General features: G+C 37.5%; 1 protein-coding gene across 1 annotated transcript; it reads left to right on the top strand.

Annotated features, from left to right (window-relative positions):
* Nucleotides 1-1,734: 1,734 nt before the first annotated feature.
* Nucleotides 1,735-16,766, top strand: LOC126370373 (tektin-B1-like). Its single transcript, XM_050015211.1, has 7 exons — nt 1,735-1,815; nt 5,507-5,631; nt 7,838-8,054; nt 8,855-9,069; nt 12,547-12,769; nt 14,726-14,949; nt 16,571-16,766. Exons 1-7 carry the CDS (start codon nt 1,735-1,737, stop codon nt 16,764-16,766), a joined length of 1,281 nt encoding a protein of 426 aa, XP_049871168.1.
* The last annotated feature ends 5,175 nt before the right edge of the window (nt 16,767-21,941 follow it).

Raw genomic sequence — 21,941 nt, 5'->3', positions numbered from 1 at the left:
CGCCACCATAGCTGACCTTTTCTTCAATGCAGCATTGTGCATAGCGTTCTCCGTCTCTTCTGTAGACCTTGTTCCTTCCGTCGTTACCATACAGCATAATTTTACACTCATCAGAAAAGAGAACTTTGCTCCACTGTAGGTATGACCAATTTAGGTGCTCACGTGCAAAGTTAAGGCGCGCTCTTCGATGGTCTGCAGTTAATTTCGGCCCATTTGCTGGCTTGTGCGGTACCAGTCCACGATCCTTCAACCTTCTTCTAATTGTAGAGTCACTTACAGCCACCCTTCGTACAACACGAAGCCGCTGCTGCAGTTGAAAAGCGTTAAGGCGTCGATTTCTTAAAGAAGTTGTTACAATAAATCGATCATCTCGCTCAGAAGTGACCCGATTCCTGCCAGATCCTGAACGGCGCGTGAACAAACCAGTCTCCCGATAACGTTTATAGACTCTATGAACAGATGACAGGCTTAGATGCAGTCTTGCAGCCACAACACGCTGGCTAAGGCCAGAATCCAGCAATGCCACAACTTGGGCGGCTTCTGTGGGCGAAGTATCCATACGTTTTAGAAAAAAAACCTTTTTTCAGACGTCCCAAAGTCACAGTATTGAAATAAAAAACAAAAAGTTTAAGGATAGGCGCCAATTTTTAGTTTTTAAACGCTAAATGTACTCCAACCCTAAACACACATTTGTCTCAAAACAGTGATTCATTTCGTTTATAAGATAAACAAATGAAATTCTAATTTTGAATTTAGAATTTTCGCTTATTACTGTAATGGCCAAACTGCCAGCTATACATTTATGTATTTTTTTTCATCGTATGAATTCTTTTTTGTGTTAAATTCGGACAGAAACAATGAAAACGGAAGTGTTTCGATTTTTTTGATGAGAAGTGTATGTATTAACTAGGTATTAACATAAGCGGAGACTTTACCGAAATGACAGAACATAACACTTGGAGACGAGAGCCTAGATTTGAGATAGTGCTTGTTTAGCGCACAAATTCTGGCATCAAGCCAGGGTGTATCAGCAAAGGAATTGTGAGAAAATTTACTGTCACGCACTTCAGACTGAGTGGCCTTCCACAAACCGAGAAACTTTTCGCCCTAATAGCAAAAGTAGGCCAATAGACGACAATTCTTCATGCATGATAGCTTGTTTTCCACATGAAACATTTGTTTGTAAACAGACGAAAATATCCTTTCCATCTAAGATATTCAAAAGAGAGATCAATGAGTTCATTTTGTGTACTTAATTGCTTTTAGTTCCGAAAACTTCAACAGCAGTAATCAATTAGAAATATTAAATGATTTATTGAACAAGATAGGCATTCAGCCAAATAATTTTTCATAAAATGTTGTACAGATATTTCTCGGGCCAAACAACTGAGCAGACTTTATGTAGACATGTTTACGCGACGACTACCACGCAAAAGTTAGACCAAAGAGATTTTGCTAATGACAAGTTGTTAGTTGATCCAAATACTGGCATAATTTAATGGCCACAAAAAAGTAAAAGCAAGATGGCGCGACTGAAAAAGAATCAGAGCAAAAAGATTTGTTATCTAGAAATAAAAATACTGTTAATTAGCTCTGGCATGTTAACGGCCAAAAAACTATAATTTAAAAATAGAACAGTCAACGTCAACTGGCGTTATTTTGACAGATGTGTTGAGTAATCAAATCAATATTGCTTTTTGGATTGTTTATTTTAGGTGCTATTAAATTCCAAACATGCAGTCAGTGGTGACTTTTGAGAAACCACTGCCCCATTTAAGCTTACCGGATTGGGATGCTCGCTTGTACAATTTACAGGTAACAATAATTACATTACAGTGAAACCCACGTAAGCGCTTTTTTGAAAAATCGCATTCTGATGGCAATTTTCTTCAACGAAGCATTGATTTCTTTCAATGAATATCATTCCGGATGAAAAATGAGAGCACATATTTTTACCTGAATTGAAACTAGCTTGTTGCCACGCTTTGTTAACAAAAATCATGTACTTATTGTGATATTTCAAAAAGGCGCTTGCGTAGTTTTCATTATAAAGCGACGACATGCTTATACCCTTTTCTCCCAATAGTTCTGTTGTTCAGTTCTGGTAACAGGACTAGGAAGTAGATTTTTTTGTCTCTAGTTCTAGTTACGTTTACGGCTAATAACAGGTGTCCCCCACAGGGCACAGGTGTCCCCTCTATTAAGAGAGAATATGGAGTACTATGCTGCGCCACTGAGGCTTCGTAAAGATCTCGAGCTAGTTACCTAACCCAATTACTAAGAGTTCCCCTGAGACTATAAACTAAACACCACTGTCTATCTATAGATTGGAAACTTAAACGAAAATCACTAAACAAAAGCGATCCTGTGACTGACTGCATCAGATATTAGGTATTTAACTTCATTACTAATAGGCTTTTCAGTACTAATTTACTTAACATTTAAAGCCGAAAATGTAAACTATATTATTTCTGGCAAGAGCTTTTGTAAGCAGGTGCTCGATATATTTCGTGTCGTTTAACCACAGCCTAAGCAAGAAAGTATTCGATTTAGCTTAGTATCTGCACAAATTGATAAGGAGAGAACTTGATACACAATTTCCGCGAATTCCAGCCCACCAATAACCCTAAACTAGCTACTTAGTTCCCGAGGGCTCAACCACAAGTCCACAACTATTTTATAAACAAGTACCGATCAGTATGGGCTCCAATCATTTCACGAACAAGCGCGATACCGTAGAAAATTAGAAAAGTTTTTATATGGCCTTCGCAAGTTAACAAAATTGGCTAGTAGGCTGTTAGGAGGTACCCATAGTGACTGATATTCTAGAAAACAATTTTATTTTTTGCTAGATAAAATAATGATTACTTCTTCTTCTAAGAATCATATGCGTTGTGAGATAGATTACTAATCTCAGCAACCCTGCTGTCAGGGTTAATATTGAGCTGCTAAAGGCAAAAATCATTTTAGTACTACGCTGTATACTTTACCGTTAGTGCAAAAGAGGCATATCTCTAGTCTCTTTCGCACTAAGCGATGTACTATATCTCTGTCCTCCTCTCATTATAAACTATAAGGGCTATATTGTCTTGTAGCTTTACCTATAACAATGCTATAATCAACGACCTCCGCGGTCCAGTGGTTGAGCGTTGGTCTCAAGCTCCGGAGGTCCCAGGTTCGAATCCCGGTGGGAACATACCATAAAAAATACTTTGTGATCCCTAGTTTGGTTAGGACATTACAGGCCAATCACCTGATTGGCTGAAACTAAGATGATCCGTGCTTCGGAAGGCACGTTCAGCCGTTGGCCCCGGTAACTACTTACCATATACCCGGTAATCACACCACAGTAATGAAGTTCCTATGTGTATTTATTGATGTTAGATTGTCAATTACTTATTCCTTGCACATAAAATATTTTTGAAATTGTTTTGTGTTTGACAAGGTTTGACACCTGATTTGTTTTTATACACGTTAGACATCACTAGTCGGCAGTGGTGAGGTTACCTAAAAAAAATTTTAAACGACACCACAGTGGTGCGGTATCGTGGTGTCGTTGACAATACATGCTACTTACTAGTGTAAGTAAGTAATCGTTACATGAGCCATGCCAAGGGCCTTTGACAGCTCAATAATAACCCTGACACCAGGGTTAATCAAATCAAATCATATATACTTTATTGCACAGAACTACATTTAAACAATCAGACATTAACACATGAATACAGCACAATGATGAGGTTGATGAGGTTGGTAATCCACCTCAAAACCCACACGAGAAAATATTGCTGTATTAATATTAGTATAGTGACACCCCGTTTACCCAAATGACACTGTGACGTTTTTAGGTATAAATATAAATTCTTCGTTTGTTTGAAAGAATACATTTATAATACAACATTCTTCTATTTTCCATCAGAACTTTCAAAGTATTCTTTAAGAAGATATCCCAGTGACAGCGCAAACTAAAATAACATTCCCCACTCTAAAGTTTTCTTTTGATTTAAAATATACAAAATATCTTCGGAACTCAAAACTCTTTTCGCGACAAGTTGTACCGTTTGGTCGAAAGGATGCATCTGCCAACTTTGTTAGTGAAAGGTGAGGTGTGTCGGCCTCAAACCGTCGGTCATATTGGGAAAACTCTGAAATTCTATCCCGGAGAGAGAGAAATACGATACGGATAGGGTATTTTTTGAAAACATAGGTATTTACGGTTTAAGAAGAGTACGAGTCATCATTGATTTAAGAGCCACGCTCTTGTCGGTTTAGAATACGAGTACGCATACCTATAAATGGGTCGTGTACTAGGTTCAAGATAATTTATTAAATTGAGATTACTAAATAAAGACAAGTCTAACACTAATAAAAACATTTTATTTTTTATATAAGAAAAACGTAATAATAAGTCAGGAATTTTATCACGTTTTCTATGACGTCACAGTGTGATTTTTCATACAAATTCCATAGTAATTTCATGTTTTGACGTTTAGTAGTAACTTAAAAGTAACTGATTTGACTAGTTGGAAACTAGCCTGGCCCCGATTCCTGCAGACACCGCCTAATTTTATTTTGAGTTGTATCCGTCATTTTCATATCCGTCGAAAAGGAAAGGGACGGATGATTCACAGCTCTTAATTTTAGGAAGAATGAGTAAATTAATGAATAACCCGGGCGAATCAAAAAGGTACGTCGCTGGTATGCAATCCGTTTGACGTGCTGTCTACTTAACTGTGTCGGGTTATTGACGGATGTAAAATTTCTAGACGGTTGGTTTAGATTTGTGCTTAAAATTGACGTGTGTTCCATAAATTTTATGTTTATCGATTACCCGTCCCTTTCCTTTTCGGCGGATAAGAAAATGACAGATATAACTTAAAATAAAATTAGATGGTATTTACAGGAATTAGCACCAGTGAGTGCATAATTTATGTTTCTGTAGTGTGGTGGGTACCTTCTACGTTATGTTTTTATTAAATAAAATTAATCTCATGTACTTAAAGTTACCTGGAAGAAATCGCTACCTAGCAGTAAGGCCAGCTTCTGTGCCACCAATTGATTGTAACTAACTAAACAACTAAAATCTAACCCCTTATTGTGCACAAAAGAAACATTAACATGTATTACGCCACCGCATCCTCCTCCTGTCCAAGCGAATTTTTCGATCTATATTGTTATTAAGCCGACGCGCCATCTATCTGAAATGTTGAGTACTAATATTTCTTAAACCGATAAGTCTACAAAAATCACATCGGAATGTGATTGATTTGGAATGTGGTGTGGTTTCGTTAACAAAATCTCGCAATGGAGAACCTAGTTTCAATCCAGGTAAAAAATATGGTCACAATTTTTACCCGGATTGAAATTTATTGAAAGCAACCGAGGTTTTGTTGCAGAAAATCACACCAAAATGTACTTTTTCATCAAGGAGGTTACGTCGCGTCGTTTTCATTATGAGGCAACGATATGTACACAGAATATAAAAACATTTTTTATTATGAAATAGGTCACTGCCGACACCCGACGAGCTGATGCCTTCGACCTTCGACACAGCGCCCACCAGCTTCGCAATGAGACCAGGATCAAGACCGAATGGGACACGTACCATAACAACAACCGCATTAGTGCTAGGTAAGTACAACGCTTCTATTTTCATTATGTCTCTCGACAATCATCGTATTCCGATTACTAAGGTATTGCTAATTTCCATGTTCATCCATTTTTATTTTGTTTTCAACGTCATGTTTGGATCATAAATGATTATCATGTGCTCAGCGGTGAAGGAAAACATCGTGGGTAAACCCACATTCTATAGTCATCTAACCTGTATTGGACTGGTTTTCCCTTCGCGGGTTAACCCGGACCTGTCAAATCTTCAGGTTAGGTAAGCGAACCCTGTGAAAAACGGAATAATGCTGGGAGATGATGGGAACGTCAATTCGGTTGACTGAGAAGTAGGTAGGCATTTAACAAAAAGGATCCCCCGTCAAGAAACCTATTATTTTTTTCGAATAATAGTTATAACTAATATGTTCTTAAAGAATCCTAATGAACTACATCTATCAAAATCCTGAAGGATTGTTTATCATAAATAAAATCTTCGACGAAAAAACTGAAATAGGTTCTTTAGTAAGTACTCACATAAAATATATAAGAAGCAAGTAAGAATAAGAAGACAAGAGCTGTCTCCAAAAATCTGAAGTCTAATGAAGTGTACTAAACCCAAACGATTTGCTAACAATAGAAATCTGTTGCCTGTCTCGGGAGATGGTAAAGAATCTTTTCGCATCCATCTTTTCGCATCCATCCCACGCGGTAGACCTGAAAGAAGGCTTAAAATATAGATTGAAATATGAAATATCATGTTGGCAATCGGCCATCGAGTCTTTCGTAAAGTTAACTGGAAAATGTCGTCTTGGTGTTGATACAATGCAACGGAATAGGTTAGTGAGGGTTTTTTGAGCAGAAGTGATTTTTTTAATTATAGTTTAGGCAGGTAGATAAGTAGGTAGACTTATAGTTGATTGCCATCAAAATGGGGGTTTTGTTTCTTATTGTTATTTGGCCATTCATAACCCCAATATGAATTTGAAATTTTGTTTTGTTTTCGAGACCACAGTTGTCGGTCAATTAACAATGTTTAAAATAAACTATTATTTTATTGTCGTTCAAATGTTTATACCAATCCTAACAATCTTAGGACAAAATGTCTGAAAGTGTTCAAGTGAACGAGTATCCATTTTTTAGTGTAGGTAATTTCTGAAGTTATCTCACACAAACACACACAAGACGGACAATCGGGTATTGCCCAATGACTCAAATTAGCTTCCAAACGTTTTTTCGATTCTGCTCCGCACCACCCAAATCCCCTGGTAGTTGCGGCTTCCGATGACGCGCTGAGCCGAGGTTCGCGCCCAACTGGGCACCCTCAGGCCTGTTGTCTTAAACGTTGTACTGGGTGAGAGCCTTCAGCGCTCCCCATTTGTCCGGCCAAGTAGTTAATGCCATCTGCGGCAAATCTACAATAAGTCACGTCAAAAAAAAAACAAAAGGACAATCGGGTAATTAGCCTGCAATGTTCGGACCAAACTAGGGATCACAAACATTTACGTAATATAAATAACCCCACCGGAATATGAACTCGGGACCATTTCATATTCGCGCAAACCTCTGGTGGTGGCACGCGTTGAGCTCACGGTCCCGGGTTCATATTCTGGTGGGGTTATATCACGTAAATCACTTTGTGATCCATAGTTTGGTTCGGACATTGCAGAACCAGATCAATAAGAAACATTGCTTTCACTACAACTTAAGATTTGCGAAATATAAACCTAGCTCGAGTTTTGCTAAAAGAAAATATCATGAGATGAAAACTTGCATTTCCAGAAATATTGCGAGATGTGAGATAACTTCTGAAGCTTAGATATATTTCTAACTTGAAATGTTAACACCAAATAAAATGAATAACATAAAAAATATATTAGTATGTTTTATATTTTTGACTGGTTTTCTTATGATTCTGCAGATAACGGTACATTTAAAAATGTTATAATATAAAGACTACGACAGATTCACAAATAAACATTAAGTATTATCCAATAAGAAAACAAACCTAAAGGTCACCCAAAAAAAAAATAAGTAAGTACTTAGTCGTCAGACTGGATGTCCTTTTAAAACCCAAAATCCATTGTTTATTTATTATGTCTGGAAATCTCGGACGCAAGAGATTATAGTTAGGTACGTAGGTAGGTAGGCATCGAAGTAACCTTTTGCAGGTTTACATTTTATTGACAGTCCCATTTTTTGCAAATAATAAAAAGTAATTTCATTTTTACAGAATCTACGAGATCGAGCAATGGAAGTCAACGATACAGGATCTTCTAAACCGGATCAATAGGGAAATGGATCTTTTAAAGGAGGAGAAAGCCTCCACAGAGAGAGAATTGGAACAACTGAATCTGCCGTTGCTTGTGTGTTCTGAGTGTCTGTCCAACAGAGATGGTAGGAGAAGCACTGAGTTGACTTACGATATGGCTGATACTGAGTTGAAGAAGGTAACATTGATAACGCTTATTATTTCTTTTTATTGTACACATAAAAATAACGACAAAAATGAAAACTAGTAGCAACAGGTGGGCTTATTTCTAAAAGTTATCTATTCCAGTTAATCCTTATCTTCATCTTCCAACCTTTATCTTTATAAAGCCCATTCCAGGTGCAATTATTAATTAATGGGGTTTGGATTTTGACAAGAATTTGCGCTTGACGACTTTATAACCTATAACAATTTCTTCTTTTCTTATTTACTTTGCTAAAATGTTAATATCTCAAGCCTTGTAGTATTTTATTTCAATATGTAAAAAAGGAGGAGGGTTTGGGGGAGGTCTATGCCCAGCAGTGGGCGTCATACGGCTGATGATGGTGATGTAAAAAACATATTTTTTGTAGAATAATACGTCTTCAAAATTAACTCAAACGTTACTTTATCTATTCCAACATCAAGTTCTCTATCTTCACTGGTCACTAAAGATTATTTCCGTAATCGTATAATATCTTGATACTTCCGAATCGTAAAATCTCGAAATTCCCAGTCTTCTTCTTCTTCTTAATGTTAATTAACTTATATGTCTTCCGGGTCACAATGCGATCATTAGTGTCAGGACGAGTCCCGTGTAATTCTCATCATACCTTTTGCAAACTATTATCAACTTGTGTGGGTTGTGAGGTGGATGATCAACCACAACCCTCACCTAACCAACCAACCATCGCGCCTCTTGTATCAGGGATATTCATGGGCCAACGAACGCCCTTGACATGGCTCATGTAACGTAATGTATGCAATCCTATTTCCCAGGAACTCTGCGTAACTGAAAGCAACAAGAAACTCCTCATAGACCGATGCCAGTCAGCTTGGGAGAAGATCAATAAGTTGGAGGTGATGAAGTTCAAATTGCAACTTGACCTGAATGACAAGAACGAAGCTCTGGCCATTGACAAGGATATGCTCTCGCTAGACAAGAATTGCGCCAATATTACCTTCAAGACTGATTCTTTGAAGACGCCTAAAAGGTGAATCTGTCTTTTTTACAATACAATACAAAAGTGCTATTGCACATAAGTTATATTGTACAGGACAATTAATATTCACAAAAGAAGCACAATGGGTGATCTAATTGCTAAATAAAAATTAATGTGATTTTCAATAGAGTAGATAACTCCACCCAGCTTCACCTGGGTAAATTTTTTACTCTTTATCTGATTTTTAGAAAAATGTAGATCATAATAACACATCATGTAACATTTAGTTATACGTGCCAGTTTATTTTCCGCCGATAAAGAAAAGGACAAGCTAAAAAGTTGTGGATCACGCGTGAATTTTAGGCAGAAGTCAAAAACAACCCTTTAAAAATTTTCAACGGTTGGCGTGCCTGACAGAATTATGTTGACAGTACACGTGACACGTGTTACATAACAGTGAGACGCCTATTTGATTCGTTCGGGTAATCACCCGTCCATTTCCTTTTCGGTGAATAAAAAAATGCCAAATTAGGTGTCTGCCGGAGTCAGCATCAATTTATGTCTAATATTTTAGACAAGACACTTAGCAAATTCTTAGTCTGTTTCCGCTGTATTTACTACAATATGTTCGGTGTGATATTAAATTTCCTGGAAAATTCTAGCTCAATATATTATTATTTGACTTAATCGTATTTGCATTAATCATTGTTTGCACTCAATAACAGACGTAATAACAGAAGCTGTTCCATTTGATTTTCTTCGCCACTTCGGCTCAAATTGACGTAGGGATGATTTTGTCATTTATTGATTACTGTGTGTAATAAGATACGCGTTATTAAAGGAAACATTTTAACCTACTTCAGTGTCATCCTTTCTACTATTCTGGGAGTAAATGTCAGCTTAGAATGCCTTGACGAACTTACTTATGTATAACGTAGAAAATTAAAGTTAATACCTGTAATAAATCTTCTCTCTTCTCACTCCCAGTTTAGGTTGGGTGGCTTTCCTAATTTGACAGCGCCAAGAAAGTCTGTCCTAGGTAGTCTGGTCGGGTAGATTTTTGTTAGCTTAGACAAGCTGGTCTACTAGGTGGCAGGAGAGGGCCTCTACCTCTTTTGTTTCTTTTATCTCTGTATTTCATAACTAAATATTCAAAATTAAATCCCTTCATTACTAAAAGCTGGTTTAAACAGATCCAGAAATACTTAGTGATACAACATAATATTTTATTTCACAGTGTTAACCTCCTAACCCTTTCTTGCCAAATATATAAATCTTGGCTAGCACCACCGCGCCACTTACATGCTTATTACACGAGAATATAAAATGTATAACCCGAAAAAGATTGTGAAATAAATGAAAAGATTAGCTCGTAAAATATTTAAGGCCTTTTAAATAAGGAGGCTCCTTGAATCGGCCTGGTTTATTAATAATTCACCGTTTATCTTTCATGCGAACAACTGTTTTGGCCTCGACACGATGCTATGATTCTACAAGTATTCTTTTTGGGGGTCTATGAACCTTTTTCCCTCTTCAGGATGTGAAAGCACCCGTTTGTCGAGGTAAATAAAAATAAATAAGGAAGTAATTATGTCTAAAAAACATTTCAAAATAAATTACTTTGAGGACCTCAAAGTTTGCGGTTTCGTAATTAGTCATCGCTACGAGGTTTCATAAGACAAGCTAAATACCAAGCTACTTTTGTATAAGTAATTTAGTTTTTAAAGACCCAACACTACGATTTCATGATGTTTAGACTGACGGCTCTAACGATAGTGTGCTACGGTATAGTTACATCTGAATGTTTATTAAAAATATTACTTACTTGTTTTTTCATTTTTATTATTGCACTTAATTACACACACATTATTATAAGATATAATAAACTAACATCTCACAAAATAACCCAAGAAGATAGTGTATTTACAAGAAATTATTTCCTTAGGGAATTATTATGTCAAACCAATATGGAGACCACTTGGAAAACCTATTTTCGAAATATGACTAAAGGGAACACGGTCCCAATATGATCAAAGAAGGAAAATAACTCACTGAATAAGAAAATATTATATTATATAAGAAAATAATGTGTATCAACTATAATATAAATATATGTGTCATGATAAATATATGTATCAACGCCCTCTGTGATCCAGTGGTCGAGTGATGGGCTCACGATCCGGAGTTCCTGGGTTCGAATCCCGGTGGGAACATATCACAAGAATAATTTTGGCTCCCTAGTTTTGTTAGCACAAGCTGATCACCAGATTATCCGAAAGTAAGTAAATATAAGCAGTCGGTCCCGGCTCCTATTTACTTAAGTAAGATTGTAGTCGTTTCATGAGCCATGTCAGGGGCCTTGGGCGACTCAATAATAACCCTGACACCAGGGTTGATGAGATCGGTGATTGATTTCACAACCCACCCGTGAAAAGTATGGGTACTTACTACTTACCTACCCAGCTTCATATTTGGTTGCTTATCACCCCGAACGTATCGTAAAAGTCGAGTAAGAATTTGTGGTCACTCCAACATAATAATCATTATTTTTCTCTCTGCAATCTACTTACGTGGACATGCTGAAGAAATCTATATACATACCTCTATTAATGTTCCTCTACTCTACTTTAGAGGAACATTAATTTACCCAGTTTCTTGGATTTTTTGCACTCACTATCAGGTTCGTGTTTGACCTAATTGTCAGGGTAGGTTCACGGGTTAATGATGATAGAACCAGGTCTCGCGCGCTAGTAACCATGCTACTCGTTAGCTAAACATTTTAACCTAGCATTCTTTTTTTTTACTTATTCTGTTGGATGGGAAGTAAAAAATATGTCGGAAATGCGTTCTATCGCTTATCTTTCCAAGAATATCGTCTCTAAAACGGTGACATTTTCTATAGTACCTACTTAAAGTGAACTCGTACCTAGACGCGCCGCAGAAGCCCGGCGTGCCGATGTCATCGCATTTTATAAATCTTTTCGGTTCACTAAGTACCTGTTTTGTTTGAGATGGCGTTCACTAATCAGCCGGTCAAATGGGGAGCGCTAAGATGACTGGAAGCGAATTTTTTTTTTTGACGTGACTTGTTGTAGATTTGCCGCAGATGGCATTAACTACTTGGCCGGACAAATGGGGAGCGCTGAAGGCTCTCACCCGGTACAACGTTTAAGACAACAGGCCTGAGGGTGCCCAGTTGGGCGCGAACCTCGGCTCAGGGCGTCGTCTGAGAGGAAGAATATTGAAAGGATTAATCGACCCTAGTGGGTCGATAGCGTGAATAACAACATAGAACACTTACTTGTCTTCACAGGCACTTATATCGTAAAATCTAACAGGGATTGTGCCTTTTCTAACATGGACAACTCTATGAGCGATAAGCAGGTCCCTTGTAACCACAAAAATCATCATATTATTTATCTTAGGACTTCGTATCAACAGTGGCTGCAAGTTGTCTTCAAGGTACTTGTGGCTCTGCCCACCTCATTAAGGCTTATTATGTAAGATTTATAATATTTTTTCTTACAGAATGATCACCGGTCAACAATGGGTAGATAAAGTCGAAGGCATGAAGAGGATGGCTGAAGATGAACTGCGCGACACGTTACGTCTGCGCGAATCGCTGTTTGTCGCTAGAGGGCGCGCAAGAAACGCCCTTAGAGCACAAACTGATGTCACCAACTATATGCTGCGTAGACGCATATATGACACGCAGAGGGCTAGGAATGAACTTGAGTGGCAGAAGATTAAGGTAAGGTCATGAAATGCTCGTAGAAGCAGTACCGCGGGTATTGCGGACCTGGAAGCAGGAGTTTGTTCGAAACTGGGTTAAAGGATATAGTTGTGAAGCTATGTTTTATTTAAAAATCTAGTGGATTCGATTTAACAAAAACACTTCCGGACCCCGATAACACTTCAGGACCCCGATACCGACCCCGCCGGCGTGGTTGACGATTTCCCTCATTCAGCGCTTATCGCTATCGACCCGCTAGGGTCGATTAATTCTTTCAAATATTTTTCCTCTCAGACGACGCCCTGAGCGGAGGTTCGCGCCCAACTGGGCACCCTCAGGCCTGTTGTCTTAAACGTTGTACCGGGTGAGAGCCTTCAGCGCTCCCCATTTGTCCGGCCAAGTAGTTAATGCCATCTGCGGCAAATCTAAATTGTTAGATAGATATAACTATTACCTGAATACAGTGTTATTACTCTAAATGGAAAAAGATAAGAAAATATAGTTGGAACGCAATTTTGAAATCAACATAAGTTTTTAGCAAAATCATTATGCTGCAACATAACATTACGATCATTTTTTATATTAAATATTGTTGTTTAATCTAAGTGGATAGAACTGTACTCCTAATAGGCGTGGGATGTTTTAATACTGAATGAGAAGTGTTTTCTCTTGTTTCTGATAAAGTATATTCAGAATGGCTCGATTCCTGCAAACACCTCCTAATTTTACTGTAAGTTATGCCTGTCATTTTCTTATCCGCCGAAACGGAAAGGGACGGATGATCGACAGCTCTTAATTTTAGGAAGAATGAATCCGGGTTTGCAAATCGTTTACGTGTGCTGTCAACTAAATTCTGTCGGGTTACTGGTAAATGTAAAATTTTTAGACGGTTATTTTAGATTTGTACTTAAAATTGACGTGTGTGCCATAAATGTTATGCTTGTCGATTACCCGTCCCTTTCCTTTTCGGCGGATAAGAAAATGACATTATATAACTTAAAATTAAATTACATGGTATTTACAGGAATTAGCACCAATATCCCTCTAATTTCAACATTATGCTTTGAATACAAATGTCGAACGTGCTTTTGTCCTATTCGATAACTTTTTAAATAAGCATAGGCACATATTCGCAAGGAAAGAATAAAGTTTTGTGCCAGATTATGGTTTGAATATGTTATGGTGACGTTTGTTGGGAGCTTCAAATATTAAGTCCCACAACAACATAACATAAGCTCATGACTATGTCCCTACTGTGGTAGTTAAAAATGCATCCATCGCAAGATGAACTAGGTACGGTCACGAGCATTAATATGTATACACTTTAGTACCATGTCACATTAACTTTTTTGACAAATTGAACTGTAAGTCTCACTAAATGTCAAATATGTTAGTGTGACAGAGTCCTAAAGTGACTACATTATATTGCTCATGACTGTACTCACACCTCACCGAGCTTTCTGTTAGAATAATGAGATAGGTGGTGAGCCGTATCGCCTTCTATAACGGTCGAGCCAACTGTGTTAGTGAAAACTTCACTTATCTGTGTATTTATTTTAGGAGTTCGTATCAAAAGTAGCTGCAAGTTGTGTTACATATTAGTACTCGACTTTGAACTTGTTTTGTATGTTGTGTGCAATAAAGTATATTTGTATTTGTACTCGTACAAGTACGTACTGGTAGCCGCACAAGTACGTATAGGTGTTAGTGACACCGTAACGAATATTAAAGGGGATGATTCAGACCATGGTTCCGAGTTGTTATCAAATGGAATTTCCGTTCGGAAACTACATGACAATTTCAGTGTTTTTTTTTATAACCTTTAGTCCCATACTGCGATGGCAAATTCAACTTGATATCAACTCAAGATCATGGTCTGAATCATCCCTCAAAGTTTTCGTAACGATGTCACTAACTCCCTGTATGTGTACCTGGACATAGCAAGTATTTAAGAGAATGTATTTTTACTCACAGATGGAGGAAAACATGGACAAGTTAAAGGCAGAACTTAAGATCATGGGCGAACAATTTACAGACAAGGTGGATGCCTTGAAAGTAGCTGAGACTAGGTTGGAAACCCGAGGATATAGACCTGGCATTGAGCTCGCCTCTGATGAAGCTGATGTGGGCTTGAAGGAAGAAGTCCGCAATCTAAGAGAAACAGTGAGACAACTGCAGGAGAAGTTAGATTGCGCTAAGTACGTATATTTCAGATTATATTACTATTCAATTAACGAAATAGTGTAATAGACATTATGATGTTACAGAGAGCAGTGAAATGAAAAGAATAAACGTGTATCTATTAAATTTATCAAATAATTACGATTTTGTCTTGACATATTTTGATTCATATTATGTATATTTTAGAACGGTAGTCGAGTGGTTTCCCATACTTGTCAACTGTTCTATTTTGTGGTTTATTTACCTATTCTACGAATTTTCTTAGTTTAAAAATATTAAAAGATAACAATGTCAATGAGTAATATGTGTAAACATGAATTCAAGAATAGCAAGTTGATTATGGAAACCATAAGAAAGTTAGTAAGGTACATATCACTGACATGTTTGAGAAAATAAGGTACGGATACAAAATGACAATCTTGACATAGAATTGATTAGGGTACCTCTTGGAACTATTGTTGTACTTATAAAGGCAAAATTTTCAAATTTACATCTACTGTTACTAAGGAATATACCTAAGTATAATATTCGCGAATAATCCGTAATAATTTATTCTCTCCAAATAATCCCGTAGGACAAAGGTCCTAAATTCCAAATACTAGGATTTGTTTCGGGCTAAAATATTCCTTATAGGTGCCGTTAAGTATCATAAAAAATTGCTCATGGCATGTTTATTCAGTATATTTTTTAAACGATGTTCTATTGTTCTGGGAGCTCACTTCGTATAAATTAGCGCTTAGCGCTGGCATTATTTCCGAACTTATCTAATTTATTTTACGTTTACATTTTATACACGGAATGGAATTTTTATAATTGTGGCATATATTTTTCTTTATTTTATTCTAAGACCTTCCTCGTAGTTCATTCATTCATCACTACTAATATGATCCAAACATAGACAAAAGGTAGGAGTAACGTGTCAATTATAGTTGTTATAATAGAACAAAGGTTTTGTTCGGGTAACAATCTGTCATTAATGTCAGTACCTCACCTCCCACGAATATATGTTGAACAAGATTTCATACATTTTAAGTGACGTTTCGTGTCCCGTCCAAGACCTTTACTTATTCGTCGGTGCTTCACTACGGATTGGTGGAGATACACCCAAACCCAAGACCATTTACAAAATGTGCTTTTTCTAAATCAATCCGAACGAGAACCAAAACTCGTAACTTCCGAGATGGTCAAGGCATCGCGCCATTTCGCGTCAGAGATCAATAGGAACAAAATCCCTGGGTGAGAGCCCTCAGCACTCTCCATATGTCCAACCCATTATGCGGCAAGTCTACCTGAAGAAGTTAATCTGGGATCACGAAAGCGGGGTATAAGGCAAAGGTTGCTGGTAGGGCTGGCAGAGGAAAACCGAGAACGTACATTGACTAAATTGGAGATGTCCTTATAAAAGGTTTAGTACGATCTATTCTGAACCGGCTTGCGTGTATGAAACGACTGATGAATGTGGAGAAAACAAGAGAAGTATGTCAGGATCGTGGCAAATGGAATTCCATAACCTCTGCATACCTTGGTGGAAAATAGGCGTGAGTCGTCAAGGCATTCTAAGTTTTTATTTACTCCCACAATAACAGGGAGGATAAGTTTATACAGTAAATCTGCAAATAAAAATAAATTCTCTTTCAGGGCAACATACAACGCCTTGGAATCAGCGTCGATCAAGATCGGTATCGACCTGAATGACAAGAACCAGTCCCTGGAGGTAGACACCAGAGCACTGGAGATGAGGTCGGCACTGGAACCGAAGCAACTGGTTGGAACCGACAAGAACTTGGTTCTGGCCAATATTCAGGACGAACTCCCTAAAATGGAAAACTTCTAGAATAAGTTAATATTGGGCCCCAATTTCTCATAATCAAAATTCGCTTTGATCGCTGTCAAATAATCCATGAAACTTTTTTGTCGTAAACTACATAAAATAAAGCGTATATAGATTTGTTATCATGTTTTAGATTTTTAATACTTCGTTTTATATCAATTAAATCTCATGTTTATCTTGTCTATCTATCCAAAAAAGATATTTTTAAGTATTTGGAATAAAAAAATTGAATAAAAGAAAATTCCTTTTTTTATTTTGTATTTAATAAGGATGAAATATCTAAACAGCTGAAATTGCCTCTCTCCATCCCTTCAACTATCACCGTTTAAAAATCACGTCTTTTTGTCGCACCGTTTTGCCTTTAACGGACTAACAAACAGACACGCACACTTGCCCATTTATAATATTAGCATGGATGCTTGGACCTTTTTGTTGTACCTCGCTATACTTTAAAGCGTATAAGATAGTTGCCAATATTACTATCCCACACAACGTAGCATCACGCCTGCACCCCCAAAGGGGTAGCCAGAAGTGTATAAAGGGACATAAAGTACGCCTACTCGCCACGCCGCCGCGGCTATGTTTAAGCGTAGTATTATTCCTCATTATATGGTTTAAGTGCCATATAATAGGATGCGAGCTTAGCCTTCCTAGAAACCAGGTGATATCAATAGGGTATTTGAATGGGTCAAATATAAATTATAAAATTTTAATCTAGAAATAGAAGCCAATCTAAGATGATCAAAACTCAATCTCATTTTACTTTTCGACTTATTTATGAATTTTATTTATGGATTAAGTAACAATGAGTACGACGTTTGACAGCTTTTATTAATGACATCACAGGACAGTATTTCCTTACAAACTCCAAGGAAAACTTCGTTTTGACGTTTCGCAAAAAGTATCTCATTTGAGTATTTCATTTGTATCCCCGGTGGGAAATAGGCGTGAGTTTATGTACCTATGTATGTATGTATGTATCTCATTTGACTGGGTTTTCAAGTAGCCTATTATCTGTGAGCCAAACATGAAACTTACCTATAATCAAACTAGGCAAAAATACAACCCACAACATTCAGGAAGGTTTCCATTATGTTACTATATTTATATTAAGTATGTAAGTATAAGCGAAGTGTCTTACTATTCACGGAATCTGATTAAGTAATTCGACTCTATACGCTAATGGATAGGACTGTCTCCCGTTGTTACTGCCATGGTTTGTTGGGCAAAGTGGATTGGCTTGAGTATAAAACTGAAGCATTCCTCCCAGTCTTCACATTCAGCCGCAGCAGCACAATTCAGCAGACCAATTTACTAAGTAAGTACCCACATTTTTATCATGTATTGTTTTTGGGGCATACTTGACTTGTCTTCATTGTTACAAAGTTACAATGTCAACTGTATTGAGTAAATTGTGTTTGGATTACTTTTCGTCTGCTTTCAGTCTATAGGCGCCAACGTTAATACAAAATATTATACTTTATGGCACCAAAACAAAAGAAAATATTTATAAAAGAGACTTAACTAGGTACATGGCCAATGGCGGCCTTGTCACTTAAAGCGATTTCTTCCAGACAACCACTAGAGCGACGAAAAAAATAAAAGATTGCGCGTGTAAACTAATCTATCTATATCAGCCTAAATTCATATCCAATTTTGGACGAAGGCCTCTTCCATATTTATCCACTTCCGACGATCTTGGGCAATCGACATCCAGTCATATCCTGCGTGCCGTACGATGTCGTCCTTCCATCTCATTGGTGCAACTAAAACAACTTACTAATAAATACATGGACAATAATAAATATAAATAACATAATAGTAATCATCATCATCATCAGCCGTACGACGCCCACTGCTGGGCATAGGCCTCCCCCAAGGATCTCCACGACGATCGGTCCTGCGCTGCCCACACCCAGCGGCTTCCCGCGACCTTCACCAGATCGTCGGTCCACCTTGTAGCGGGCCTACCCACTGAGCGTCGTCCGACACGTGGTCGCCATTCCAGTACCATTCAATAACATAATATAACTAATAATAACAGGGATAATCGCCGGTTGGAGTTACACCACATTTAGATTAAACTGTCTTAAGGGGCCTCTACGTGTTGGCTTCGGCCCCACGCACGCCTTCCAAAAGTCCGGGCCTCCATAGGCCCGAGATATGAAAAAGACATATAATAATAATAATTAACATATTCCAATGTTGAGCAAGCAAAGCTCGAAGCTCGTTGAGGTGTGGGTACTTATCATCTTGCGATGGATGTATCTCTAACTACCCCAATTGGGATATAGTCGCGACTTTGTGAGCTTACGTCATGTTATGTGAATAACCAAAAAGCTACTCTTTGTTTTTAAGAAATCGCGATTGTTTATTACGTATAAATTAGGCATAGTTACACCTTATTTGTCCGGCCAAGTAATTATCGCAATCTGAGCTAAACCTACGATAAGTAAGGTGAAAAAAGCTCAAATTATGTCTCTACTATTTATTAGGTAGGCTTGTTCTAACAAAGCGTGAATCAAGCATAAAAAAAACTAAAATTATTTTTACAACACGAGTCATGAGCCATGTCAGGGGCCTTTGGCGGCTCAATCTTAACCCTGACAATCCTGACAAGAAAACCCAGGGTTCACGAGACTGGTATTCCACCTCACAACCCCCACGATAAAAAGAAGAAGAATTTCTACAACCGATCGTCAAATTCTAAACCAACAGAGAACCACCTAGTTCATAATTTAGACTTCGATTTAAGTTACAAATGAATGGGTAATAAAAAATTACAATGAACAGATTTTATTCGAGAAAAAAAAACACTAAAAATTGCAATAAGTTGATTTACCACCTGTAATTATCGACTGGAACTTACCGACCACATTAATAATAACATTAAAACTCGACTAGTAATTTTTTGTCAGCATGAGTTCATATGCGGAAGAAAGATGTTTAAGAATCAATCATGTTATGTATCCGGCAGGATTATGTACGATATTTTTCATTTAGGAAGTTATATAGTCTAATCTAATACGACCGATTGTGTCATAGCAGCAGATCCGCTTCCTAAAGGCGTTTCTGCGCGATTTCCACTGCGCAGTGACACCCGCATTGCCTTGAGAAGTTGCCCAGTCGCCGAGCTATCAATACACAATGATTGGTGTATACAGATTGCTTGGCGCGTGCGCACAGGTTATTTACATTTGACTTTTTGTCCGTGTCGGCCCGGAAGTAAATTGCCTCAGTCCTAATATGGGGCTATTCTCATTATTGTTATTTTTGTGGGAAAAAGCTTTAAAGGAAAAGTTTAAGTAGTTGTTAACATGGATTGCACCACCGTGCTTCCTTGCTTTTGTACATTTTTTTTTGTAAGCGATTGTTTTTTGTTGCGTATTTTCTATTATAGCTTCTATGCTGTTCTGGGAGCAAATAAAAAACATAGAACACGTTCAGCTGCTTGTCTTCCCGGGCATGTCGTAAAAACCGACAGAGGGATTGCGTCCTCTAACATGATGGACTAATGTTATGGGCGATAGGCTGATCCCTTATCACCATAAGGTTCATCATATCCATCTTAGGACTTCGTATCAACAGTGGCTGCAAGTTGTCTTTGATTACTTGTGGCTCTGCCCACCCCATTTGGGATTACGGGCGTGAGTTTATGTATGTATGTATTTTCTATTACTAGTATAATAATAATAACAAAGTAAACTTCTTCTGATCTTTGCCTTATTTTCATATCATAATGCAAGGGAAAATATTAATAATACTTAAGTGTTATTATTAAGTAGGTATTATTACTTAGTACTTAACGTCGAATAGCCCAAGAGTAGCATCTACATACAAGAATTCAGGCGCCTGAGGCAAGCTCTGAAGGCAAGCTAGCTGGTGCAAAAGAATTATATAGACATTCTGTTAAATAATCGTATCATAATTCCTTTTTGAGTCTGTTCTTACTTGCATAAAAAATAAGGTAAATAGTACCTACATTTTGCATTCGCAAGCAAAGATTTCATAATAATTTAGGAAATTCTAAACACGCATTTTGAACAGATTCTCGCTAAGTAGGTAATGAAATGAGTAATATTTTACGTAACTTATTTAGCAGAAAGAATCGAGCAATGGCCACTGTATCGGCCACACGTTGAATGCTAAAACTTTTACATTGCCTTGAACTGTTGTACTTTACCTAACAGTAACCTTGATCCTCTTTCTCTGTCACTTGACATAATTTTGTACCTTAATATGGTGGCTTTTTACTAATAATTATATATCATACACCTACCCGTCCAACTTCACAGGAGTGGCTGGGTTGGAGATGGGTCTACCCAGCCCATTAGGGACTACAGGCGTGAGTTTATGTATGTAACATACATCTCATACCTGTTATTCAGTCAAAGCCATCTAACCAACTGAAAAAATAAATGTAGGCAAGTGCATAATCTTCGCACTTTTAGGAAATAAACAATAAAATAAACTTAAGCTACAAAAAGCTCAAGTCTTATCCATATTAACATCAACACCGCACATTGACTTCCTACTTAGAACTTTCGTCTTTCGCAAAAGTACAGATCCGTTTCCTGGGATATCCCCAGCACGAGTGTAAGCCTCCCCCCACTAGGTGCGCGTACGCTACCATAGTCGACAGGTTTTATATTTAAACAGTTCAATATCTGGCCGGTCGTCGACTTGGGCGAATTTTTCACGGCAGCTTCAACTTTTGTTTACATAGTGTTTGTTGAAAGAAAGCCGTGCAGACCTAGTGTAGTTTGTAATTGATCTATGAAGTTTATAATTAATTTAATTGTTCTATTGAACTTATGCGTGGAAGTGAAGTGTAACTAATTAGTCTAACTAAATGCGGTGAGTGTTTGTTACCGAAAATAATGTTACTTGACCATAATTGTAACGGCATAGCAGTTCATGTAAAATAGGTTTCAAAAGGGATTATGGCCGAGCTGTAGGAAAGTGAGAATGCTATGTAAGGATAATGAATGGGAATTTGATTGTTTTTGGTATGAAAGGAGGATGGTTAATGAATGGGACGTAAGGCAGTTTTAAAAAGTAAGAAAGGGGAGTCTTTGGTGCTAAGGATTTCCCTAATAGGGATTTCCCTAATAGGGAAATCCTTTGTCTTAAACCTGTGAAAAATGGTTATTAATAGAAAATATCAATAATGTTCTA

The sequence above is a fragment of the Pectinophora gossypiella genome, chromosome 10 (assembly GCF_024362695.1).
Source record: "Pectinophora gossypiella chromosome 10, ilPecGoss1.1, whole genome shotgun sequence".
Taxonomy (NCBI): domain Eukaryota; kingdom Metazoa; phylum Arthropoda; class Insecta; order Lepidoptera; family Gelechiidae; genus Pectinophora; species Pectinophora gossypiella.
Note: the sequence above shows the minus strand (reverse complement) of the source record. Positions and strands in the feature narration are given on the sequence as shown.

What these genes read in the sequence shown, in the direction of transcription:
- LOC126370373 (XM_050015211.1), top strand. Translation starts at nt 1,735, where the DNA reads ATGCAGTCAGTGGTGACTTTTGAGAAACCACTGCCCCATTTAAGCTTA. An exon ending in AACAACCGCATTAGTGCTAG is followed by an intron (nt 5,632 to 7,837) that starts GTAAGTACAACG and finishes TCATTTTTACAG; the next exon opens with AATCTACGAGATCGAGCAAT. An exon ending in TCTTTGAAGACGCCTAAAAG is followed by an intron (nt 9,070 to 12,546) that starts GTGAATCTGTCT and finishes TTTTTCTTACAG; the next exon opens with AATGATCACCGGTCAACAAT.